Source organism: Meles meles, chromosome 11 (genome assembly GCF_922984935.1).
Source record: "Meles meles chromosome 11, mMelMel3.1 paternal haplotype, whole genome shotgun sequence".
Lineage (NCBI taxonomy): Eukaryota > Metazoa > Chordata > Mammalia > Carnivora > Mustelidae > Meles > Meles meles.
The window spans coordinates 19,064,022-19,090,912 of NC_060076.1; the positions used below are offsets into that span (position 1 = coordinate 19,064,022).

A 26,891-nucleotide genomic window follows, 5' to 3' on the forward strand; every position below is an offset into this window, starting at 1 on the left:
TGCAGGGGGGGGAAGGAGAGGGGCATAAGGACCCCCATGAGGTGCCAAGGCTAATAGGGGGCAGAGCGGAGAGCAGATCTCAAGTTTTCAGCCTTCAAGCCCAGTGATGATTGAATGATTTAACACAGGCAGGGGGTACGAGGGCGGTGGGGGGGGGGGCGGGGTGCGGCAGACAGGTATGTCTACGCACCGGGGTGATGTCATTGATCGACATTTCCCACTTGGGCCGAAACAGTTTTCACATTCTCTGATCCTCAGTTTTGCCCTCCGTGGAGAGGAAATGTGAGCTGCGTCAGAGGGCAGAGGTGAGAGCAGAGTGAGGCAAGGTGTCAAGCTCTGCTAGTCCCGGCGCGGCGCCCGAGATGGTTGATCTTCAGTTGCAATAGTCACACACACACACACCTTACCCCACGCAGAAGACACACACAACACGCGCCCCACATCACGTATGCGACGCGCACATGCGCCACACAGGCATACCACACGCCCACCGCCCCGCACGCCGCACCCGCGCCCCTCGCAGAACACACCCCCACTTTCTGCACCACCCGCTTCCCCACCCCCACCCGGAGCGCCAGGCCCTTCCCCTTTCTGGGAGCGTGCTGGCAAAGCCAGGTTTCTCTGCACGCTTGACACCCCCCAGTGCAGGCAGCAGGAATTTTTTGTTTTGTTTTGTTTTTGTTTTTGTTTTTTAAAGATCTGAGTTTCCAGATTCCTGCTCTCTTTGGATTCGCCCCTACAATTCATCTTCCCGCCGGCTTGCCCTCTTGGGATGAATCTCCACATTCGTGGGCTCTTCCTTCCCAGGGAGCTGGTGGCATCTCCAGTTTTCAGCATAAGCTGATGCGGTCAGACTGAACCCTTCGGGGTCCCTTCTAGCCCCGTGCCGAGACTCCAGCTTCTCTGAGGTCCCGCAAAGAGACATTTTCTGCCCTGGTCTTCTGAGCTGCAGGCCTCGCCTCAGAGAATGTGCGGCTTCTCAAGCAGGAAGGCGTTTTGTGGCTGAGTCTAAGTGAAAGAGAAGTTGCTTTGTGCACACGCACACACACACACACACACACACACACACACTCCCCAGAGTAGGGAAACCGTCATTTTCTTACTCGCCCTCTGACATTAACCACCTTCTCTGTCTGCACTCAAATTCATCCCTGGCAATGAAAAATGAGCCTCTCCCCCACCCCTGCTGCCGCCTTTCGCCTCACGCCCCCAGAGAAGAGTATCTCCGTGTGGCAGCCGGTGAAGGTTTTTTTCCACGTCACATGATTCAGGATGCAGGGGGAGAATCCTTCTTGGAACGGAGATGGGCCCAGACCAGAAGTGAATCAGATGAGGAGAGATAAGGTGTGCTGCGGGAAGACTATATAAGAATGGACCCAGGGCTGCAGCAAGCACTCACCGGAGTGGCCCCTTCTCGAGACACAGCCATGCATGTGCCAGCGGGCTCCGTGGCCAGCCACCTGGGAACCACCAGCCGTGGTTATTTCTACTTCATCACCACAGCGCTGGCTCTGTGTCTCGTCTTTGCTGTGGCAACCATCATGATGTTGGTAGTTCAGAAGAAGGTAAGTGGACTCCTGGTCGCCTTTCCTTTCCAATTTTTGTTCTGTTTTCCCCAGAGAGAGAGAGCCTTGAGAATAAATTAATAAACTAGTGGAGAAGGGAGAGGGGGAAAAGGTAGATCATGCAGAAAGACGGAGAAAAGAAAACAGAAACTCAGCACTCTGAAATAATTTAGGTTTTAAGAGAAAAGTGTGCGCGGCCATCACCTCAAAACTTTCCAGACTCACGTGGGTCAGAAGAAGAGAAAGAAGCTATTAGTATTAAGATATTAAGATTTCAATTTTGCTGGGCAGGAGATGCATATCGATAAAAAAAGGAAGTGATAAGGAAATCTGATAACCGATTTGCACGCCTCAGGACCATGTCTTCAAGGTCTGCTACCAGATTCCAGGGTTCTCTGTTCTCAGGCCGAACGTTGCTCAGATCTCTGGGGTCTCCTCTGTTGCCAAGAGCTTTCACGACAAGGACTAAGTTTCAGTGCCCACGATGTATGAGGGAAGGAGCAAGACAGGAGGCCAGGCTTAACTCCTTAGAGCTCTTTAAGCCTATAGGGCAAGTTGAAAGCTTCCTCTTGAGTCACTGTTTGGAAGAGTTTAGGATGTCAGGAGAAACTTAGAGCATGGAGGCAGAACATAGAAATGCTTACAACACCTGTTCCCTTGGAGATTGCTCAGAATACTAACACGACAAGCAATCAGACAAGCAATCATGGGTGCCCACTGTAGAGGCAGATGGTCTCAGGAAATTTACTTTGTTTGGAGGAAATGGTACGATTTGTTGCAAAAGCAGAAGAGACGAAGGAGAGCACTTCTTCATATTTTAGGAAATTGGTGTTTACAGAGAATGCAGCCAGTGTCCTTTTTTGTAGAAAATACCGTATTGATGGTATATATTGCCCATGGATTTTTTAATGAAGTAACGTTTTTGTTAATACTGGTAATTTGAGAACTCACTCCCTCTCCATGCCCTGCCAAAGTGAGAATGTTTCTGTTTATTCCTTCCCAGCTCCCGTTTTTCGTTACAACCCTGCAGAACTTGTCCCTGTTTCTCTTCCATTGTCTTAGGTTGAATGTTTTATACCATATGGATTGCTGAAAAGAACAAGGCTTTAAAAGATTTTGGTATCTGTTTCTCAAGTGTCATCAGCTTTGAAATTTAAATGAAGCTTGGAGGCTCATATCTTCATAAAAGTGAAAGAAAAAAGAATTACTAACATTTGATTTCGATAGTGGAACTTATGAAATGCATCCTTGAATGGGTTCACCTACAGCTACTAAGAGTAATACTCCTGAAAATATTCTAGGGCATTTTTTTGGGGGGTAGAGGCTAGATAGTTTCTATAATTCTAATTTGAAGTAAACCAGAAATATATCATTTTATAGCAATGGCCAAAGAAAAGAAATTGAAGTGGCCTTTAAGGTTTTTTTTAGTTAAATGTTGTAGCTAGAACTGCTAAGAAAGAGGAGAGGGAGGAGGGAAGGAAGGAAGGTGGGAGTGATGGTGAAATATAAAGCTGGAGAGAGCTCTGGAAGGTCCTTATTCAAATCCATTCTTTCCAGGAAAGAACTACAGTGGATTCTTCTGGCCCATTTTTGTATATGTGGAAAATCAGGAACAGAAAGGAGAAGGGGCTTGAACTAAGTCATCCTGAGAAAGTGATGGCATCAAGACCATGCTTGATTGTTTAATGAGAAGAGCACTCCCTTGGCTAATACAGCCAGCCACAGAAGCACTTAGAAAGTTCGTTTCTGCTCCTCTCTCAAGAGCTTTATCTTCTTCTGCATCCATTTCCTTCACTTACTCCTCTTGTTAGGATATGAAAAGATTCACTTCACAATCTGATTGTAGGGTTTGATGGGCTATGGTTTCTTTAGTCTGCCAGATATCAGTTACTTGCTTAAAAGCTAAGGTTTGTAATACTGATCTTGATATTAAGTGTTCAATGTTTTGCACATACATCATTACCAGTAAATTATTCAGACATTAACGACTGCAAGAGCTGAGAAGAGTTATTCCCTTGAGTTATCAAGGAAGGCTTCCTGCAGGAAGAGGGAATACAGGCTGACTCTAGGAAAGGTAGAACTTAGATAAATGGAGAGACTCTAACAGGACCTCTGGTAAGGAAGTCAATGGGAGAGACCCAAGAAACTTAAACTCACATCCCAATTATCAAAAAATGGAATGGGTCAATGACTACAGAGTACTCTGTGTTAGGTTGGAAGGGGCAGAGATGGAGTACCATGAGAATGGTTTTACTGGCCTATGAAGTCACAGTTCTGGGTAAGAAGCACATGAGCACAAAATTTAAAACAGGATCAGTCATAATATGTAATAAGTGATGGAAGGTAGCCACATAGGGTTTCCACAACACCACAAATTAAGGAGACAGAGTGTTTTCCCAGTTTAAGAAACACTTCACTGGAGATTAGAGTTCCAGACTGGCTTGAGAAATTTAAAGCAGGTGGGAAAGGTGAATCAGAGGAGAGGGGGCACTCCGGGCCAATGGATAAGTGTGAAAAAGTGATGGAGAAGAGAAGACACAGAGAATGTAGAAAAACCAACAGAGATTACCTTGAGATTGGCCTACAACCCAAAAAGCTCCAAGGTCAAATTCCTTGGGAGACACAAAGAAGAAACTTGGGTTTCAATCTCAAATATTCACTGGGCATCTTCTGTGTGGGAGGTCATTCCAACCAATGGGGATAGAGCTTGAAAAAAGCCAACAAAATTCCCGCTTTTGTGTTTCTTATAGAACTACTTGTCTAGTAATGTCTTTAGAGTCCCTGTGGTAGTTTTTCTTAATTTATATTTAAGCCAGTATATTTATTATAAAATATTATATTCATATGGTTTAAGAAAAGTAAACAGTAAACATGGGAAAAGAAACTAAAACTCAATCACACCATACTCACCCAACCACCAATCCCTCTTCCCTGAGATGACAACCATGAGCAGACTTTCCCACGTCCTTCCAGAAATATGTGTGTCTGCAAATAAATAGCATAACATGCCGTTCTATTAGACTCATAATTTTGCACCTTGCTGTATTGAGGTTGACAATGTATCTTGGAGACCCTTGCATGACAATGCATGAAAGTTTGTCTCATTCTTTGGGAGGGTCAGAAAGTATTCTGTTATACGACTGCTTCATAATTACTTTGTGCCTAATGAAGGATACTTCTATTTTTCTCTAGAAGTTTTACCCACTGTACACATCTGCAAGTATATCTGTAGGAAGAATCACTAGTGAGGGGAACAGAATGTGTATTTTTCACCTTAGTCAATATCGTCAATACAAGAGATTGTACCAATATACTCTCGAGTCAGCAAAAGTCCTACCAACAAAGAGACACCTCTTCACGACCATATGGAAAGACAGAAAACTGACCTGTTATTAAGTAAGCACAAGAGAGTACACGCACATGCATCAGGATGAAACATCCCACAATTTGTACAGCAAAGCAAATGAAAAATAATGAAATGTGTCTTATCTTGTCCAGAAAGGAGGGGTTATACAAGGAGATAGGCAGCGAAGCTGGTGGTAGAGGAATGATTTCAAGAGGCTCTAGGGTCTTCAGTCTAAGAGTCAATTCTATAAACCTAGGGACTGGGTTTATCAGTCCCTGAAAAGATTTGTTTACATTCCAAAATGTTAGAGTAAGAGTTCAGGATCATTAGGTTTTTAAGAAGACCCTTTCTAGAAAGAGAAAGCAGCTGCCTCCTTTCCCTTTGTAAGTAAAGAAAATGCCTTTAAAAACAAAACAAAACAAAACAAACATATCCTTCTAGTGCCACTCTACATCCCCATCAAAAGTGGACTGAGCGTTCGGTTAGGCATAGAGATTGTTGGTTGTGGTGATATGGATTTTGGGTTTTCTTTGACCTTCAAAGACAATGTAGGGGTGAGTTGAAATGTCCCATGATGCTTCTTTCTACTCACACTACTCTCTACAGTGCATTCAATTTATCAATTAAAAAAAAAGAAAACCACAGAAAGTTTTCTCAGGGGCTAGCCTTTTGCTAGGGTAGGAAGGGAGGACCCACATGGACAGAGCAGGATCCCCGTTTCTGACGATTCTCAAAGTAAGGCCCAAATACCCAGGAGCTTGAGTTCAGGGCAGAATGACACAAAATGCCATCAGTGGGAGGGGAGGAAGAATTGCATCTTGGGATGAGGACGGGACTTGCAGAAGAGCTAGAACAGAAGCTGAGCCTCCTCCAAGAATTAGAAGGATGTCTTACGCCTGAAGTTTTATTTTGAAAATTTTGAAACCTATAGAAAACAGGATAGTAAACACCCATATAACCTTTCACCTAAATTGACTGGGTTAACATTGCTCTATTTGTGCTCTTTTTATGTGAATGACAGTAAGGTGCAGATGGCGTGGCCTTTTACCTGCACCTGTCTCAGCATTCATCTCCTCCTTACTGCAAGACTATTATCACAGCCAAGGAAGTCAATGTCAATTCAGTGGTTCCATCTAATAATAATGCATAGTCCATATGTCAATGCCCCCCACTTGTCCAAAAATATCTTCTACAGCTGTTGTGCCCTGTCTTGATTGGGAATCCTGAATTCACACTCCAGTCACACACCACATTTGATTATGTCATTTTCAAGCTATAACGTTGCTATTTAATAGGTGGTCCTGGGAGCTTGTTGGAAATGCAGAAACCTGGGCCCAAATCTAAACCAAATGAATAAAAATCTGCCCTTTAATAAACTCCGTGGGTGACTCCTATGCACACTAAAGTTTGAGAAGCAATCATTTAGCAATTTCCTCTGCCCTTTGTTGTTTGTTTCTCAGGACGTTGACTTTTTCAAAGGGTCTGGGTCAGTGGGTCAATTATAGAATTGTCCAAGTTTTGGATTTGGCTTCATATTCATCATGATTATATTCAGATGAAACTTTTTTGGGCAAGAATAGTACATAGGTAATGTTACATATGATTATAGCACACCTAGGGGCGTATGTCAGTTTATCCCATTATTGATGATGATATATGGTTACTTGATTAAGGTGGTGACTGCTGGTGAACACTTTTGTCTTTCTTACTAATAAGTAATCTATGGGGTAGTACTTAAAAGATTTAAATATCTTCCATTCCACAGTTTGGGCACGATCCTTGTCTGAATCGGGGAATGAGCCAAGAGTTGGAGAATGATGATTGCCTAAGCCTATCATTCTTTCTGCGTTTATTAACTGCTATTCTTCAGTAGAGAAGAGCTCTCCATTGTGGCAGGTGGCAGGTGGGGCTGGGCCAGGGCTTTCCAGGTGAAGCAGAAGAGTGAGCAGAGGCATAGCCCAGAAGCAGGCAAATCCAGGTGTCAGGAGAGGAGTGGCAGGGCCAGAACAGAGGTCAGCCCAGACTGCACATGGGAAGAGCAGGAAGCAGAGATAGCTGGCAAGAAGAGCTGATAGAGATAGGTAAGAAGTAGGATGCTATGTCCATCAGGAGAGTAAGAAGAAGATTTCCTAAACCCATGTATGAGCCCAGCCTGTAGCCAACCCCCGCCCCCAATTCCTTGAAGGAAGGAAGACCTCAGGTGTTCTGATGGCCTAATGAGTAATGTCTTTAAGCCCTTGCCACTCAAAGTGTGGTGCATGGCCCAGTAGCATTGGCATCATCTAAAAGCTTATTAGAAATGAAAAACCTAGAGGGTCCATCCCGGACCTACTGAACCAGAGTCAGCATTTTAACAAGATCCCTAGTGGGAAAAGCACTGCTTTAAGCCACTCTGTTCTAGTTTCCTCCTGGACTAACCATACCAAAACCAAGGCAGAAAAAAAAAAAAAAAAAAAAGTCTTCTCTTGAGGATTTTCTATGACCTCCATCTACTTTCTCATTGAGTCACGGGAGAATTTTCTGCCCCAGCTCCATCCTGCCCTACTCGAGCAAGGCAGCGTAGCATGGCATTGAAGAGCATAGCCTTCCAATTCAACACACTTGACGTGAATCTTTTCCCTGCTACCCACCATTTGTAGGACCTTCTGAAATTTCTAAGGCTTCATCAGTCACAAACGCTTGGGGTAAAGCCCAAGTGAAATGATGAATGGAAAGCATTATTCCTGGAGGACTAAGCAGCCTTATGGAGGGCTTCCTCATGCTAGCTTGAAAGTAAGGGAAACGTTCCTGGCCCCAAATCTCCATGACCCACCTTAAGAGACAATATGAAGCCAGCAAAGAAGGGGATATGTAATCACCCTGGCGTATTCCAAATGTTGTTTGCCTAGGGCCATTTTCAGTTTCAAAGGACATTTGACTCCAGAGCACACTTGGTATCTGATTGCTTCTGCACAGCACTGCTCTGTAAAAGAAATGAGCTTTTCAAGGTATTGGGGAAAATTAAGCACATCATCAGGATCAAGAGAGTAACCAAAATAACTATCAGTACTTTTCAGTACTTTATATACAATATCTTGTTGTGTCTGCAATAGGCCAGTGGAGGGAAGGATGATTAGCCCTCTAATTACAGTGACAAAAAGGAAGAGGAAAACAGAGTCCTGGGCAGGGAACATGATTGCAACTGAGTCATTCCACCTGGGGGCAAGTAGGTTAAATGTGACGGTTCCTCCGTCCATCCACAGAAACACTGTTGGAAATACCCATCAGACACCTGGAGTCTGAAACAAAAGAGGTACAGTGAAGGAAGTGTAGCTGGTCGTTAACCATGGAGATGAAGTTTCTTGAGCTACTTAGTGAGAGCTGAGAATGACAGCCTGGGAGGGTCCATTAGCTTGTGTCTGTGTCTAGCCTACGTGCCACTGACCACAAAGCCAAGTCATTGAGCAAGATGGTCCACATTTCCCCAGCCAGGACCCAGATCCCCAGGCAAGATTTGGGAGAGAATGCTAGGACTGAGAAGCACCTTGCCAAAGAGGAGTTGATGGACAGCACTAGATAGTGCCTCGGGCATAAACAACTCCCAGCAAACTGTAAAAGTCACCATCTCTTTACACCCTGCCCTTCTACCTTCAAATGCAAGGATTGTTAAAGGGAGGGGAGAATGAGCATCACCAACCTTGGCCTCCTGAAGCTAGCGTCTCTCTCTTGGGGCAGTGGAAAGAACACCAGAGAATTTCAATCCAAGATCTGCCCTGACTCATGAGTGTCTTGAGTTCCTCTTCTGTTAAATTAGCCTGATGGACTGAATGATGTCTAGGTCCCTCTCTGGCTCTGTTTCCCTGATCTTTTCTACCAGGGGCAGCCAGGGGAGCTCTGGCAAACCTCATCCCAGGAGCTCTCTAAAACAGGAACAATCATATTTATGTCTTGGATGTCCTGGGCCCCTGTACTAAGATATATTGTTTCTGACATGCTCCCGCCTAAAGTTGGGAAACCAGGAAGCCCTCCAATAACCAACAGAGGCCTCCTCTGACCCCCATATAAATGAGGTCCCCCTCCGAGATATTATCTCTTACAACCTTGCCACTTACACAAAGTGTGTTCCGTGGGCCAGGAGCCTCAGTGACACCTGACAGCTTGTCAGAAATACGGACTCTCAGGCTCCAGCCAAACCAGCTGAATCAGAATTTACATTCTAACCACCTCCCTGGGTGATCGGCATATACGCGTTAAGTTTGAGAAGGGTTATCTTGAAAGGCTCTCTTCCTTTGTTGTCCTTGCCTCAACTTGCAATTCAATTCTTATATTTATTTGTATATCTTAAATGACGGCTTTAATGACTAAGCCATAAAATCCACAGGATGTCTTCCGTGACTAACATAGTTCCTGGCACACACCAGACCAGGTGCTCATTTGACAGGTGCTGAGTGTCTGACTTCCTGGTATTTCCGGGATGGCTTGTGGAGGCTGGGATGGTCCCAGTGCTTCTACTGTGCCAGTCTCCTCTCACTCTCCCTGGACACTTTCCTGGGGGTTCGACGAATTCAACCATCTTAGCACCACATTTAAACATAGATGCTTTTCTCCGTGCATTTGCACATCACACGAATTGATGATCGTACTCGGTAGTAAGCTCGCTGCTCATTAGATTTCGAAACGCTCTTTGCCATCTCACAGAGGCACCATGGAGGGGAATTTGGTGATGTCAGGTTTTCCTATGAACTGCAGGCATAGTCGAGAGACCACAAATGCACGGCGTTACTAGTCGGGTTAAGCGCTTTCAGCTAAAGCAATAAAATCATAGACTATTCGAGCCGAGAAGGAAGGAGCGTCCAAGCCAAGTTCACTTCTTTTGCCCTGAAAAACTGAAGGCCAAAAGTTTATACTGACTTCTGCCATCTGCAGAGCAGGGGTATGCCAAGGCTTTGCCTTCGGGAGACTTCCTCGGTTCATTGCAACACACTTGGGCTGGAGGAGAGATCCATTTATCAGAAAAGGAGCCATCAGTGGAAGGCAAAGGACAGGGCCCCCAGGGAAATGGTGGAATACAAGGGAAACTCCGGATGGTCCTAGGTGTTCAGACAGAACTCTAAGGAAGCAAGATGTGTACAGATGCTAACTTCTTGCTCTGGATGTGGGACTGATTTCATTCATATCAGTATCACACCTTCTCTAGGTCTTTATTAGTATTTCAGTCCAGTGAATTATACATGACCCCAACCTAGACAAGTCAAAAGAGAAATAAGATACTTTATTCCGTCTTGGCAAGACACCTGAGGTGCAGCTCCATGGCTGAGGTGGGGAGAAGGGGAGGGAGGCTAAGGGTGAGGACATCCGTGTTTGAGGGATTTGTGAGGGGTGAAGAATTACGCCCATCTGCTTCTACTGCCTTCTTGCTCAGAGCACCGCAACAAGACCTCCCCCTCCGTCCCTCCAGTCCCCAGCCCAGGAAGCCCCCCTTCAGAAGACAATCTACTTCTACCAACCCCTTACATATCTGTATAAGTATTTCTCTATATATCTATGTTCATTATAGAATAAATAATATGAAAGATAATGTGAATTTATAAATATATAACATTCCTTTGTGCTTATTTATATTATATAGTTATAAATATTTGGATATTATAATCATATATAAATTTGTAATAAGGTCATGAGGGCAGGGACCCGATTTCATTATTTACCATCTCATCACAATGCTTGGCCTATAAACATTCAATTAATTCAGAATTTCCAACCACAGGAAAGGGAGAGATGTACCTTCCCAGGTATGTTTTCAGCATACTTTCACCGTTTGATGAATCAAATACGGAAAAAAACCCACATATATTTATATATTACAGTTGCTTGTTCTTTTGTTGACCGAAGGGGGGAAAATATCAAATGTGGAAGTGAAAACAAAAAGCCCTGGACAGGGCGATGAGTTTCAGATTCCGGTCCCCGGAGCTGCCAGAAACTTTTCCTTTCACACTGCTCGGCCCCCTAGTTCCTCACGTGTGAAATGTGGATAGTAACCCTCCGACTGTGTTTCCGATAGGCAAGTTATTGAGCAAATGGACGAGAAAGCCCTATGTAAACTGGGTCAGCGAATTCATTTTTTTTTAAGAGTCAAATGGAACATGAGTTCTAAGTTGCATCACGCTTGTAGGGCAACCAAAATGGAAAAGAAAAAAGATGAGTCCTTTCCACTGGATGCTGATCTCATGCTGCCTCTTTTTTCCTCTCTTCTCTTCCAGGACTCCGTTCCCAACCCACCGGGAAAATTCCCCCTTAAAGGAGGTAAGACCTTGGAATTGGGAGTAGATGTATATTAAATCATCCATATGACATCATAGTAGATTAACCCCCAGAAGCATCCTAGCAGTGCCCAGCAGAAAAGCCGATGGAGGCAAAGACGGAGGCTGCTCAGAGCTGAGCTGGTGTAACTGCGTTCATCCCAGCAACCTCCGTAGGGTACCCTGGTGCCCGTAGCTCTCTGGTTAATGAAAATTCCACCTGTGCCATAGGCCATCGTGTGGACATGGACAGGCATGCAAAAGAAAGTTGTGTTCAGAGCTTGAGATCTGGAGTCAGGCTAATGTGGGTATGAATCTTGGCTCTCCATCCTGCCTCAGAACTTCAGTTTTTTAATCTATAAAATGGGAATAATGCTACCTACCTCATGAAGGAATTGGAGAAGGCAAGCAGATCTCATCCATAAATTGCTTGGCGTGGCCGCTGGCCTATTGTAATCATGAAGTAACGGGTAGTATCCAAAAGCCTTAATGAAGGTGGGATTGTAAAAACCGATTTCCCCCTCACCCCCTACCTTTCCTACCATTGCACACACTAGTTAACGCATTGTCTCTACGAGCCCCAGAGGGGATATGCAGAGGTAGCTTAACACTGAGGGTAACACCAGAGATCATCTGGTGAATGTTTTCCTCACACAGAAAAGGAACAGTAAGAGCCAGTGAAGTGTCATGTCCAAGGTCAAATGGAGCCAAAGCCAGAACCCAGGTGTCCCCATCTCTTAGCCAAAGTTGTTTTTTTTTTCCACCCCAGAACATGAACCCATCTCTGCCCTATAAACTTTAGAACTTAGATAGCATCACAGCTGGATAACTGGACATCTCAGAGAAAAAAAGTCAAAAAGAAAGGGTAGGATGTGATGGGCATCCCACTAGAGACACCAGGGCATCCGTGGGACACAGGGTCTGAACATAGCCCCGCATACCAAAAGCATCCCACAGGGAGTTTTCTTCAGGAGGCCTTTCCTGCTATCTATACACAGACATTTAGCCAGTAGAAGCAAAAGCCACAAACATACAAGCATTCTGGATTTTTCAAGGAAGACTAATAACTACAGCCTTGTAAAAATAGGCTATAACCTTGGCTGGAGTTACTTCACAAGTGACCTCAATTCCTATAATGCCTCTGTGGTACAGGCGTAACCCTAGACTTTGAAAACCAGCAGGCACAACTTTATTTCTAGAATGAGGTGAGAGGCTGGCTGTGACGCACAGAGCAGACGGAGTCTGAGAGCCCTGTTACGGAAACAGCACAGGTTTGGGAGTCAGAAGGTGTAACACAGGTTCTCACGGAGCTTAGCAAAACATCCGGGCACACTGAGTCACTGTCATTTTTCCTTCTCCGCTCCCACCATCCCACTACCACGTCCCTCCCAGATCTTCCAAGTTAAGACCAGAACTTGTCATGTCTTGAGAGAGAGAGGGAGAGAGAGGGGCAATCTTTAATAGGAACACGATTCGATGACCAGGGTAGTTTTGATGAGGCAACAGGACACCAGAGAGTCCGAATCCCCGATCCTGTACCTGCAGAGTCCATCCTTCACAGGTGGCCAAGCACAGAGACTCCCACTGCCGGTCTGGCCCTATGCTGGTGTTCACCAGCCCAGAGTGAAATAGGGGATGAGAAGGATAAGGTAGCCCTTCCTTCCCATAGCCAACAACTATTTTAATGTAAGGGGTTCTCTTTTCCTCTGAAAGTACATCCTTCCTTCCCGAAAGCATAAAACTGCCCTTTCTTTTACAATATGAAGCTGAAACAGATACCAATTAAGTTCACTTGCTTTTTGTCTGAGTTATTTTGTTTTGTTTTAATGGGCACAAGAGACAAAATCAAAAGCTGCCCACTCTGTATTGGCCACTGAATTTTCCTCCGGGTGTAAATTTCTCTGGTCCATGAAACCCAAAATTGTGGGAGCCATGGGCTAGGTCCCTCATCAAATCCCTTCTTATCTTGGCCATCCCTGTATCAGAACACGCACGAATCCAAAACCAACCTCGGTTGGCAATTCAGCGTTTCTGCAGCCAGATTTTAGAAATGCTAACAGTCATCCCCACCAGGGCTGTGAAACTTTTGTCAAGGACCTTCCCGTGCCTCCCCTGGGTTGATCTTCGCCTTGACCTTGTGAGCAAGCAAAGTGGGGGTTCATATTTCCCTACCACAGATGAGGAGCTGAGGTCCAAGCCCTCAGGGTGACTTGCCTGAGGGTCACCCAAGAAGCTGATGGCAGAGCAGGGATCAGAATCCAGTCCTCTCTCTTCCCTGAATGACATGCCGCAGACATGAAATGTTCATGGTTGGCTGTTGCTATTCTCCCTGTCTCCTATTTATAATATGCATCTACCTTTCTCCTAACCTGGCCAGCTGCAGACACAGTTCTAGGGTGAGGTGGAAAGAACATTGCCAAGGGGCAAGGGCTCCAGGACAGATTTTCCTTCCAGCTGGCTGTGTTTCTCTGGGCTAGTCTTCCTCCTCTCTGGGTCTCACCTGTAATAGTAATAGTGTACTAAAATTAAATGAAAGGGGCTTTCCAGCTTTGACACGATATGACCCTCCGATTCTTTCGCTCAATATGTAAATAGAAAAGAAAGAAAGCCCAGCAATAGTCTTGAGGGAATCTATATCCACAGCCTCCTTCCCCAGTAAGCCCCCTTTTAAACAGACAGAAGCAGCAACTGCCTCTTTTCAAAAGCCATTGAGAGACACCTGGCAGAGGGGAGCCATCTCCCAGAAAGCCCTGGGAAGGGGCGCCAGGGGCCACATGTCGTTTGTGACTGGAGTGGACAACAGCAGAAGCCAGGTATGGTCTAGGGAGCCCTTGGCCACTAGCAGAAGCAAATCACACACCCTCGTCAGGCAGCGGCCCAGAGCCCAGGAGGCAGGCCCATGCACACGCACGAAGGTACCCTAACACAGGACGACACTTGGCTGCAGGATAACCACAGAAAAACCAACCTGTTTTGTCATGGAAGGATTTCTTCGTCCCAGCACAAGCTTTGCATACCAGCCAGGAGCCTGGTGACTGGCAGACTGCCACGTCACACTCATTCCACAGTGCTTAGGGCACAGTGGACAATTCTGAGGGTTCAGCAGGGACTGTGGGCCAGGAGGACCACAGGGAGGAGACCTTTGCCCCACGTCCTTCTCCTCTCATCTAGAAAATGGAGTTAATAAGGACGCCCCTGCACCCCTGAGCCACCACGAGGGTGACAAGGGATGGCAAACATGACCTTCATCTGCCACCTGGCTGAGCCTATGCCCCTTGGACACGGAGTCCACTCTCTTCTTTCATCCCCAAATAAAATGACTCCGTTGCATCCCACACAGGGTGAGCAACCAAGGTTGGGCTCCAGGGAGAGCCCTGGGCGGCTGGGCTTCTTCGCCTCACTTCTTATTCTAATTTTCCACTTCTGCCACATTTTGAATCTCACAGGTGCTTATGTTATGTGGCATATTTGCCCAAATCACAGAATGCAGGCCCTTTGCCTTGATTTCCCCCAGAGCTCCAACAGCACCCCACCTTTGCTAAAGCCAAGTTTGCCGTAGGATTCAAAGTACTTAGCAGAGTTGGTAGGGCAGTGTCTTCCATCCCAGGATGATGCAAATAGAGTACTAGAGCCTTCTCTTCTTGTAAGACCTCTGCTCCTCCAGCCGCTGGGAATTTCTCAAAGGACAGCTTTCCCCACTGGCGCTCAGCCCTCCGTCCAGCATATTAACCTACCCTCCTTCTACCTCTTTTTTCTTCCCCATTTTCATTCCCCAACCCCTGCCCCACAAGCTCGACATTTATTTCATAGAATGGTTTTGGCCACCTTGACTGACTTGCCTGAGATTACACAGCTAGTAGGGAGTCAGCCTGGATTTGGAGGTCTTGCCCCATTCCCTCTTAGCTTATCCAGGATTGTATTGCCAGATGCTTAGGACAACCCCCCGTGCTTCCTTCCAGTACCCGTACCAGTTGGTTCCCCGGGGCTGGGCACCCTTCCAACACTGTGGCTTCCTCATCACGGGCTCCCACAGCTGTTTGTTTTCTTATTATGGAGTTCTGCAGCAGTAGGGGTCATAAACAGTCCACGTAGGGAATTTGGAAGCCGAGAATTGAAACCCTCGCTTTGCGGCTAAGGCATCATGAGGCTGAGAGATTCTCTCCCTCCCCACAGCCTCTAGTTAGAAGAAGTCAGCCTTTCCTGTGTCATGGAGTGCCCCCTCTCCACAGGTTCCTGGAGGCCCTGAGGAAGGGGAACCAGTGAATAGACCAATTCCCTGCCCTCCTCTGCAAACTTTCTCCTGAATCCAGTGCCCAGCAGGAGACAGGAGCAAAGACAGAGAACAAGGTCGAACTTTGGAATACCTGCGTTCTGGTCCTGGGACTCGAAGCTGTGCGTTTTTCCTCTCAGGGGCCTGGAATGTCCTATTGTCTGAAATGTCAAGAGTGAGGAGAACCAGCCAGATGACCTGAGCCTGGCATGGATTTTGTTTTGAGGCTGACATTCCTGGAATTAGACAAATGGTGTATTTTACAGTTCGAACAATGGACAATTTTTACGTGGCTTGGCAGATTACCCTCCTCCCCACCCCCTCTGCTAAAAAAGAAAATGTAGGCATTAAAAGAGATCAAGTAAGGCTTGCTTTTCATTGTGCCCAGTGAACCTACCCGCTCACAGACAATAAAAACTGCCTTTGAAGGCAATGAAACTGATCCACCGAGGCTTGCTGCTCAGGATCCCCAGCTACCCCTGCTGTCTCGGCCCCACCAGGATGCCACACTGAGGGCGGAAGAGGCAGGCAGAGAAGCAGCAGCCTCTCCCATCCCCAGGACCACTGCAAACAGCAGAGACCTGCCTCATGTCTACCAGATAGAATGATCTGGTTCACGATTGCCCAATTCACCCGATGTGGTGAGCCTTTTTTTTATTTTTTAAATTTTTCACAGCAAGAGGGGGTACTTCTGCTCAGAGGGCACATTGCTTTTCAGAGAGTCACAAGCCTTAAAGAGCCTGTTTGCTTCTCCATTTACTTTAAACGCAAAGCGCACCCTTATACTGACTTTTCCTTAAGGCAGAGCTAACAGGAGTCGGGAATCTGTCCGCAAGAAATAAACTAGGAAAAGGGCCGCTCAGAATGGAGGGGAATGGAGTCCTGCAGAGGCCATCCAGAGTGTTAGAGCAATCTGCACTCTCATCACCAGCCCCTACTGCCAAGGAAAGCCAAGGGGGAAGAGAGAGGAGAGGTGGGGCAGGACAGAAGAGGGGTCCAGAGACAAGAGGAGAGGAGAGGAAAAAACATTCGGATCACTGGAAAAAATATTGAAATTTGTATTTGAGTTTAGCACATACAGATTACAAATCTCTAAATCTAGAAGAAATCCCCATCTTTCCAATACTTCAGGGAAGGAAAGGGGAGAGAAAAAAAAGGTAGGAGGAGAAAGGAGGGATGGAGGGAGAAAAGGATGGAGAGAGGGAAGCTAAGATGATGCATTTCACCCAAGCTCTCACAGGTAGCCACCTGTGTTGGCTTGAATTTCTACCAGCTCAGCAACACAAGTCTTGCACCAGGGGGCAGGAACCAGCCATTCACCTGGCGTCCTTTGGGTGGTGGGCACAGGGCTCATAGCTATGCATGATCTCATCTGACCTTCCAGCAGTTCTTCAAGGCAGATTGTTACTATCCTCCCTTTGGGGGAGGCTTCAAAGAGGCTGAGTGACTTATGCAAAGCCACACAACTTAGTAAAGTAGCAGAGGAGGAATGGGAAGCCAAGCTTGTTTGAGCCTAAGCCTAACTTCCCAAGTGCACTGCCTTACCTTTGCATCTAGAATAGCCAGGAGGTGTTTTTTAAAAAGATTATTTAAGACGTTAGCAGATTTCACCATGTGGCTTCAGATTCACTTTACCTTTTGGATTACACACTTTCTATGCCTCATAACTACCCCCCAATAATATTAATGCCACCTGCATTTAGATTAAGTCAGGTGGTCAGATAGGTTGATCTTACAAACTATAACAGCTCACAATTGAAAAGACTCCAAAATTCTAAAAAACTGCCAAGAAATTCAAATGAATTCCATTTGTATCTACTGGTCACTTTCCCTGTGCTTAACACTGAGCATGTGGAGATGACTATTCCCCGAGTGCTGTTTGTAAATCCCAAATCACCTCATTGTGCTTTGTTGAACAAATAACCCATCTTGGAGTCCTTCTATCACTAGTTGGCTTTGTGGCATTGAGGAAATGGTCTAGTTGAAGCCCGCTGAAATGACCCTTAGGTTAAGGATTCCCTTTGATTCCAAAGTCTACTGATAAATTCTACTGGAGAGACTTTCCCCCTAGATGTCACTGTTGGGACTCTCCTGGATATCCTGCCAGAGGAAGGGACTGCCAAGACCTTGGTAGATGCCGTCATTAGGGTAATTCCTCTCCTTCTTGGAAGGCTTAAAATATTTTCAACAGATGGAAGGAACATTCTACACACTCATCTGGAAGCCATCAGATGGCCTCAAACATTTATGTGCTTAGTTGAGAACTTCAGTCCATCAGATAATGCCATGAGCTTTGCTTTAATGAGCGTTTCATCAGCCAGCTCACTCTGCCAAGGGGCATGGTTAATTGTCTAACAAGGACAAGAGGAGTAGAGGAAGGGACTACTGTTTCCTGAATGTCTCTTCTAAGCCACATGCTACACTGGACACTTTACATTCATGGTGTCTTTGCAACAAGCATTCATTTGGGTTGAGTATTATCAACCACCTATATAGATGCGGTAACTGAGGGTCCTTAAGGGGAAGTAACAGCTAAAAACCTTGACCGGAGCCCAGGTGCACTCTGTCTTGTCTTGTCTGAATATTTGCTTGGAAGGTGCCTGGCACTCAGATCACATACTGTCTGGCCAGAATGGTTGGCCTAGTTTGTTTTGCCACTCTGGGCATTGCTGAATCTTGGTGGAAGCCCAATCAATACTGATGACTTATGACTTGGCAGGGTTCAGCACATAGTCCTAAAGTCACCTGCTGGCATTCGTCTGCAAGAGGGAGTCCAGAAGGCTCATTAGCCATCTTTTCCCAGAACCTCCAGCTGTCTCATCAGTTTTCAGCCCAGTGTGCATGGTGGCTGCAAACCCACTTTTTCTTACATTTAACCCTTCCTCCTCCATGGAAGGACTAACCGGAGGACACGAGCCCCGGCCGGACTAAGAATCAGGAGACTCTTAGTCCTCTGAACCCATCTTGGGCCAGACCATCAATTCCTCTGGGCTTAATGTCCCCACTCATAGAACAGGGTCTTGGTTAAGTTTGTGTCAAATGGCCCTTTCAGGTCTAACATTTTAAGATCCCAAGGCAGTGCCCAGTCTTCAGGTTGCCATTATGCTGCTTCCTAGAAGATGGTCTTTTCTTATCTTTTTAAGATTTTATTTGAGAGAAAAAGCATGAATGCAGGAATGGGAGGTTTTGCAGAGGGAGAAGCAGACTCCCCACTGAGCAGGAAACCTGATGCAGGGCTCCATCTCAGGATTCTGAGATCACGACCTGAGGTGAAGGCAGCTGCTTAACCGACTGAACCATCCAGGTGCCCTTAGAACATGGTCTTTTCAAGCATCCTAGGCAACATCTCTCTCTCTCTAGCTCTCTCTTCTGTAAAAGTGGCCAAGAGGATTTTATTGACACATGCTTCTCTCCAGGCTTCCAAACAATGCCCAGAAAAGTTCCATGATCCTAGAGAAGGCCAAGTCTGGGCTTATAAATCTTGCCCATCTAAAGGCCTTGGTCCTCAGAGAAATTCACAGAGCACTTAAGTTGTTTGAAAGATGGAATGCTCCATAGAAGGCTCTGGTCCTGTTACTAATTCATGGGGTGACCTAGGACAAGTCCACCAAAGGGGTAACATCGAGGAGCACATGGGTTATATGTTTACCAAGCCTGGACCGGGTAACCTCTCCAGGAACTTCCATTTCTACCAGCCATGCAAAGCCTTACAGAATCAGTCTGCTCATAACTTAGATTGACCCCAGACCTAAAACATTCTGTTCTACCACTGTGGGTGTCTGGAGATTTAAACATGTGAAGAGAGTCTCCTAGATGGGGTAGAGCAACATGCCCACAAGGACAGACTGTTGGAACTGGGACTGACATTCCCCCTGCTGCAGCAAGCCTGCCCACGTACAGTTGAACCTACACAGTCTGCTAGAATAAACTAGAAGGGCCCTTCTAGGCCATCAAACCCACAGTGTTCTTCATCTAGCTAGGGACACTAGGACCCAGAGAGGGAAGATTCCTAGATTCTAACTCCCAGGCCACCAACTCAGCCATGATTTGCAAACATTTCTCATTATCCCCCGCTGAGTGGTAAGTTCTTCCAACTAAACCCTTCTAGACAGCACACTCAGCTGGGAAAGGAGAAGTTTTGCTGCCCATGCTCCCAGCATTCAGAAACGCCAGGCACACCACAGGTTTCCTGCTGCAGGTCCCACCACCTATTTACAAATCACTCCTTCCTGTCTTCATAACCGAAAGAGAAAGTTGTATCACAGACCCAGAGGGTGACCCATGGCTGGCGGAATGACCCTCAAAACAGCCCAGCACAGCTCTGAAGAGCACTAACTGGTCAAATAGTTGAGCGGCCAGCCTTATGATTTACAGCGTGACGTGTGTCCTTAGAGAAGGTCTTCCTATTGCCTCGTCTAAGAAATGGGGACGAGGGCAATGCTAGTCAGGAACCAAGTGCTTCATCTCTTCAAACCTCCACGTAAAGCCTTGGTGTCTGGGCCCCACAGAGCAGGCTGCAGCTCCTTCCTGGGGACAGTCTGTCAGATGTGAATCGCCAACAGCCATGCCCTCCTCTGGGCTCCTCTCCACATTCAGCCGCCCCCTTACACCAACAGCTCCTCCCATGTCCCCTTGTCCAGCTGCCTGCCCTCAGGCAGCTTCAGCAACGCTATTCGTGGAGAGGGTTACCTGTTTTGCTTGAAAAGATTCTTAAAGAAAAACTAAAATACACCTTGCCATTTGACTTCAGGAAATGCAAATGCTTCAGAATGAGGCTTGTTCTTTTTTTTTTCCATCCTTGGGTTTCTCAGAATTACAGCTGAGGTCAACCAACCAAACATACAAAGACCAAAGGGGAAAGGAAAAACAGAACCTGCATGTGTGAGAGGCAAGCCCAGGCTTGTACTTCTCCAGCCACCTGCCTGTTTACGGAAGCTCACCTGACAGATGCCACCACAAGTGACATGATGTGAGGGGGGCCTCCAGCCAATGAGCAGAACCCGGTCTTGGCATCACTTGTTGGCCTCAGCCTAGGGCATGAGTCCTCTCCTCCCATTTAATCTATGCTAACCTGAAGAACTATGGGGGAATAAGGCAAGATGTTATTCTGGCCTAAGGGGAAAGGCAAACTAAGCATCTCCACTTAGCCTCACTCATGCCAGAACGCAGCTGACATCCACAGAGGGAAGTAAGAGGGAGAGAAGAGATGATTCAATTCAATAAACATTTACAGAGCATCTTCTGGGCTGAGCAGTGGGGATATAGAAATAGTTGTCTGTGCTCTGAGGGTTCATCGTCTAATGGAGGAAGCAAATAGGCAAACAGAGGGAAGGTCAGAGATGACTTCGAGGCCATGCTTTAAATAAGGAATAACTTTCCCAGTAAAGGGGGGCTTCCAGGTGGAGAGGCAAATTAATATGCATGTTTGGGGGCCATGGTGCCCCCAAACACCAGTATAGTTGTCAGCAATCGACCCAGGCCATTCAAGTCAGACAACCTGGGTTTGAACCTCACTCTCCCACTGACAAACTGTACAAATGTGAACAAGTCATTAACCTTTGAAAGCCTCGGTTTCCTTATGTACAAGACAGAAGTCACTGGAGTGGAGGGGGTTGGGAGGGATGGGGTGGCTGGGTGATGGACGTTGGGGAGGGTATGTGCTATGGTGAGTGCTGTGAATTGTGTAAGACTGATGAATCACAGACCTGTACCCCTGAAACAAATAATACATTATATGTTGATAATATTTTTTTAAATCTATGTGCATCCATTAAAAAAGAAAGAAAGAAAGAAATCACTGTAGTACCCTTCTCATGGGGTGGCTATAAGAATTAAGTGAAAGATCAAATGTAGCATGCTTAGCAGAGAACCCAGAAAATGGCCATCACTCAGTCTGTGTTAGCTATTTTTTATTGTCTGCATTATTGATACTGCTGTAGGGATCAGGAGTACAGGGGAAGGAGGGAAGGTAGAGTGAGACTAGAGAATGCAGGAGGGACAGAACACTAGGGACCATGAACATCTATGGAGGATCTGGCCCAGATCCCCAGGCATAGCAAAGTCCCTAAGGGACTCCCAGCAGAAAAGAGATAAGGCCACATATGCCTCTGCTGCAATGTTTTCTGACTCGATGTTCCACATCCCTAAAAAGGGGAGTCTGGCCAGGGGGGAGCTCTCGTAACAGCTCTCACAGTGCATTAGAAAACGAGCCTCCCCCCCCGCCCCCCCGCCATGTTGTATCCCTGAATCAAACCCCTCAAGAGCGTGGTCTGTGGCTGAAGTAGGCAGGACAAGAATGCCAGGTAAAGAGATGGGATCAAAAAATGTCAACTGGTCTACCAGCCCTCATCACCAAGAAGACACTTTGGGCCAGAGCGTCTATGGGTCGAGAACAGACAAGGATCAAAACTGCTGCCTGCTTCTGCAGGGGTTGCTGCTAGCAGTGAGCTAGTTCAGACAGCAGAGGGAACTGTTTGCTTAACTTCCAACCTCTCCAAGGCTCCTGTGGGGAAGTGAGGAAGGCCAGGGAGGGATTTTCTCAGGTCTGGGGCAGAGATGCAAGTGGGGGGAATATTGTGAGCCCAATAGATACTACTCGGAGATCCAGGGAGCAAACACATCAGGGTGTGGCTGCTTCAACCCAGCAGGCCCATGGCTGCCTTGTCTTTGATGGTTGGAGTGAATGGTCACTCCAATGACATCATCAAAAAGATGTCCATGTCAGGTCTTAGACCTCCCAGTTGCATAGACAGGAAACCAACGTCTGAAGAGAAGTAGGAATTCACCCAGAGTAAGCTGAACTCATGAGTCACTGCAGGAAATGTATAACTTGGCTCTTTGCATATAAAATAGTTTCTATAATCAGAAGCTCCTAAGCCAGTATCACTGGTGCATATATTAAAAATATTTTTGTTTCTTAAATATCATAATGACATAAACACCGTCTTTTTCCCCTGCCAAGGAAGCTCCAGATAGCAGGCTTCCTGCTTAGATCTCTTTAATCCTATATCCTCTTAAAATTGAGCGCAAGAATGTGTTTATCTCCAGCAAATGGCTTGGAGGAAGAAAACTGGCTTCTGGAATCAGATAGACATGGGGGTGAATCTCAACGGTACCACCAGCTTGCTTGACTTTGTGTCATTGACTCCGTCTAGGCATCAGGACATCCACTTTGCAGAGTTAGTTGGAGAATTTGATCAGCAGAAACATGTAGAAGTGCACAGATTAGTATCTGGTGTGCTATCGAAGGCAGGATTGCAGTAATCACTACTGGAACTTTTGTTCTGACCACCACTGCCTGGCTGAGTAAGGTGGGACAGTATACTGAATCTGTCTGGTGCCCAGAATTTTTCCCATATGTAAAAGGGACTTAATAATACCACTCTCGTAGAGTTGCTGCAAGAGTGAAGTGAAGTAATTAGGGACAGGAATGGCACCTGATACCTAGGGGAGCTCAGGTCATCTTTGCTTTCCTTCCCCCAGCTTCCAGTCCTTGTGGAAGCAGCCAATTCCAAAGAACCCTAAAGTATGTGATGGCAAAATGAGAAACAAACAGGTTCCCAAATGGAAACAGAATACTAATTGTCTCCATCCAAGTGTCATGGAAAAAGAACTGGTGTTCCCAGTACTCAGAGCAGAGAAAGACATTTAATGTGTGATCTCCTTACCTTTAGGAAATTGCTCAGAGGACATCTCATGTGTACTGGAAAAGTCTCCATTCAGAAAGTCATGGGCCTACCTCCAAGGTCAGTAATGAATCCAGGAACTCTAGCCATCTAAGGGCCACTTCCTGAGGGAAGTAGAGGCCTTCTAAAACTTCCTTCACTTTTCTGTGTTGTCAACCTGGCTTCCAAAGGCATTTGTGTCTGACCCTCGGGCTCCCTCCCTATTCCGCCACGTTTAAGTTTGGAGCCAAGTGCACAGTACTTTTCTTCATGGAAGAGAAGCAAGCTCTTTGTCTCTGCCTCTGTCAGGTTCTTCACAAGGGAACCATGAACTTGCCTTGTCCCCTGATTGACAATTTAATGAACATGTCAGCACACAGTCCATTTGCATATTGCTGTGCTTCAGCTAAGAGGCCCCTTCTAAAGGAAATAATTCGAGGCACTTAGGCTGGGAAAGCCGAGATACGGAGAGGATGGCCAGGATTCTCTGAATAGCCATTCTGCCCATTTTAAAAATTCAATTTTGCAGCTAGATTAGTTCTCACTCTTCAGTTGAATTGCAACAAGGTTTAAAGGGAAGGCATGGAGGCAATTAAAACGAAGGCCAGCTTTCCAGTTCTGAAAGGCACCCTGACTAATCAGTGCTGATTTTCACTTGTTGGACTCAAAGAGACTTGGCTTTCCACACAAACATAGTGGCCCACACGGTCTGCCCATCCTCTGCTTTCTAAAAACCCCAGCTGGGAAGAGCCCCTTACTGAACACTGGCGGGGTTTACACAATTATGTTTGGCTGCCCAAAGGAAGACATTTAAAAAATGAGACAATGAATTGCTAAAGGATGTGTCTTGCTGTGAAAATCAAAAGACTGAGATTCTCCTGGACATCTTGATGCCTAAATTCGTTACTAATTGAACAAAACAGATTATTCTGTCTCGGATACTTGATGCAATGCCTATAAACTAGTAGCCCCTTAGTGATGAAACATTGATTGATTGAATGAACATGATAGTCCAGAACTTCTGGGGAATATAGTCCAGGAGCACAGGGTCTAAAAAAGGGGAAGTTTCATAATTATAATAATAACAGAATAATTATATAATATAATATATAAGTGGAAAATAATTCTATAAGAGGTAGTACTCCGTTTCCATATGTGTTTTGACCCTCCAGCTTAAAGCATTAGAGAAGAGAAACAGGGGTAGTTTTGCACCTGTGCCTTGACTATTAAGCAGCACCTAAAATAAGTAACATGGAAGAGATTCCAGATGGTTAGAACAGCAGGCAATGTTTTAGAAAACACAGGTCTTGAATGGGAAACCTTGAATAAAAACTTCACATTTTCCGATCTGCCCAGTAATTCTTTTTGTCCTTCTCCCTCCAGTGTCAAAGCATATAAACAAATCCAAGTTGTCTTGGAACAAAGATGGCGTTGTTCGTGGAGTCATATATCAGGATGGGAATCTGGTAGTCCAGTTCCCAGGTTGGTATGTCATCATTTGCCAACTACAATTTCTCGTGAAATGCCCAGAACATTCTGTTGACCTGAAGCTGGAGCTTCTCATCAACCAAGACGTCAAAAAGCAGACACTGGTGACAGTGTGTGAGTCTGGAGCGCAAACCAAAAACATATACCAAAATCTCTCTCAATTCTTGCTGGAGTACCTCCAGGTCAACACCACCATATCAGTCAAGGTGGATAAATTCCAGTATGTGGATACAAACACCTTTCCCCTTGAGAATGTGTTGTCTATCTTCTTATATAGCAGTTCAGACTGAACCATTTCTTCTGGCCTTCAGGAAGAAAGCCACTCTCTACCATACAGTACTTCATCCATCCAAACACTTGGGCAAAAAGAAAACTCTAGACCAAGACTGAAACCACAAAGGGTATTAAATAATATGCTTCTCCTTCTGTCTCTTGGAAAGATACAGCTCCAGGGTTTAAAAAAAAAAAACAGTTTTGAGTGAAGTGTTTTTCAAACAGAAAGCAGGAAGCAAGGCAGTATGTGAGAAAAGCCCCACATGGGCATCAGAAGGGTTGGATTTATGCCCTGGCCCAACCACTAACTGGCTCACTGTATGACCTGAAGCTATTCCTTTTCCCTCCCTGGAACTCCGGATCCATGTCTGAAAAATGAATGGGTTGGATTTGAATTTCTCCAAAATCTCTTCCATCTCAGAAGACCAGGATGTCTTGTCCCAGACCTGTGAATTCAGACTCCAGGTAGAAGCCCACAGCCAAAGGGAAGGCCCTCGCCTCGCACCAGTTTAATTCTGATGGTACTAGTAGGATCTGGCCGCATGTCACCGCAACGGAGTCAGAATTTGGGGAGGAGGTTCAGGGTACCTTCCCAAATGATGTGAACTGTGGGATCTAAAATGTGTAAAAGAAAGGATTGCCCAACTGACCATCCAAATCTAAGAGGCCTCCTGGTATTTGGAAAGCCTTCTGACCAGGCTTGACTCCATCCAAGTTAAGAATGACAACACATCAACAACATTTCCTATAGGGAAGGGCTGTGCATTCAGGAAACACTCCATCGGCATGCACTGGTCATGGTGATGTGGCCATTTGGTTAGGGACCAGCTGCTGTCCTTTCTCACATGATCTGTCTCTGCTCCCTCCTTCAAATGCCTCTCAGGGAGCCATTTCTGTGGAGGGCCATTAAGGGCCCCGAATGTTGTTGATAAATGATGATGCCCCTGAACATGGTGAGGACTTCTAAACAATGGCAACCTCCTCTCCTGATTGGGGTAATTGTGAGATTTCTCTAGCTACACCAACCTACCTTTACATCCATCTATCTTTTTCTGGAAGGAACACCTTATCTGTTGAAAAGGACCATTGAGCTTGAAGTATAATACCCCAGAGTTTCTGCTTCAGAAGCAAAAGGGACCCTTTACTGCCGTCCAAAAGAATGGAGCAAAATTTGCATTTTTCTCAAGAAAGGTGACAGTGAAAAGAAAAATGTAAGAAATCAGGAAAGTCTGTCTGAGAAAAACTAGAAAAAGTGTTAAAGAAGAAAAGAAAAAAAAAAAAGCCAGCAGTGTTGGTATGGATGAGAAGGACTCAAAAAACAAAATAGCTGAAGAAAAACTGAAGTCATTTGCTGAGCAATGTGCTATGTCAAACTCCTCCTCGGCCTCCTCTATGAAACATTCAGTAAAGTCTGCATTTTTCCTAATGCTTTCTATGAGTAGATTCTTTGGGAGGAGTGGGCATTGGAAGAGGTGTTGAATTCAGCAAGCCAAGTATGTAGTAAACACAGAGACAGGTTTTGAGGACCCAAAACCAGCAAGTAAGACAGCACCTGGCATTTGAATTATACCCGAACTCTGAAGGACAAATGAACCTTGCTTAAGCCAACTCCCGCATTCTTGAGAAGGTATCCACAATCTAAGGTTGTGTGCACTAAGCAAATTTTCTACTGTTTCATATTCAAACTTGAGAAAGATTTCATCTCTCTGAGCAGTGGCACCTGACTTTTATACTTGAGTGGTTCCTGCTCTCAGTCTCTGCCAAGCAATGACCTGCAAGCCAACAGGTGAAGACACAGGGGGCACAGCATTAAGGAGTCCTCTAGCAAGACAAAAAAAATAAAGGGGAATAATCATTAGTAACTCAACTGAAAATAATAGGGCATGGATAAGCTGGAAAGCTTAAAACCAGATTCTTCTTTTTTTAAAGATTGTATTTATTTGACACAGAGAGAGAGAGAGAGAGCACAGCAGTGGGAGCAACAGGTAGAGGGAGAGGGAAAAGCAG

The 26,891-nt window shown here is 45.7% G+C and overlaps 1 protein-coding gene across 1 annotated transcript; it reads left to right on the top strand.

Annotated features, from left to right (window-relative positions):
* The first annotated feature begins 1,126 nt into the window (after nt 1–1,126).
* TNFSF8 (TNF superfamily member 8) lies at nt 1,127–26,891 on the top strand. The gene is made up of 4 exons (XM_046021763.1): nt 1,127–1,565; nt 11,151–11,193; nt 23,133–23,204; nt 24,507–26,891. Exons 1-4 carry the CDS (start codon nt 1,371–1,373, stop codon nt 24,899–24,901), a joined length of 705 nt encoding a protein of 234 aa, XP_045877719.1. The 5' UTR covers nt 1,127–1,370; the 3' UTR covers nt 24,902–26,891.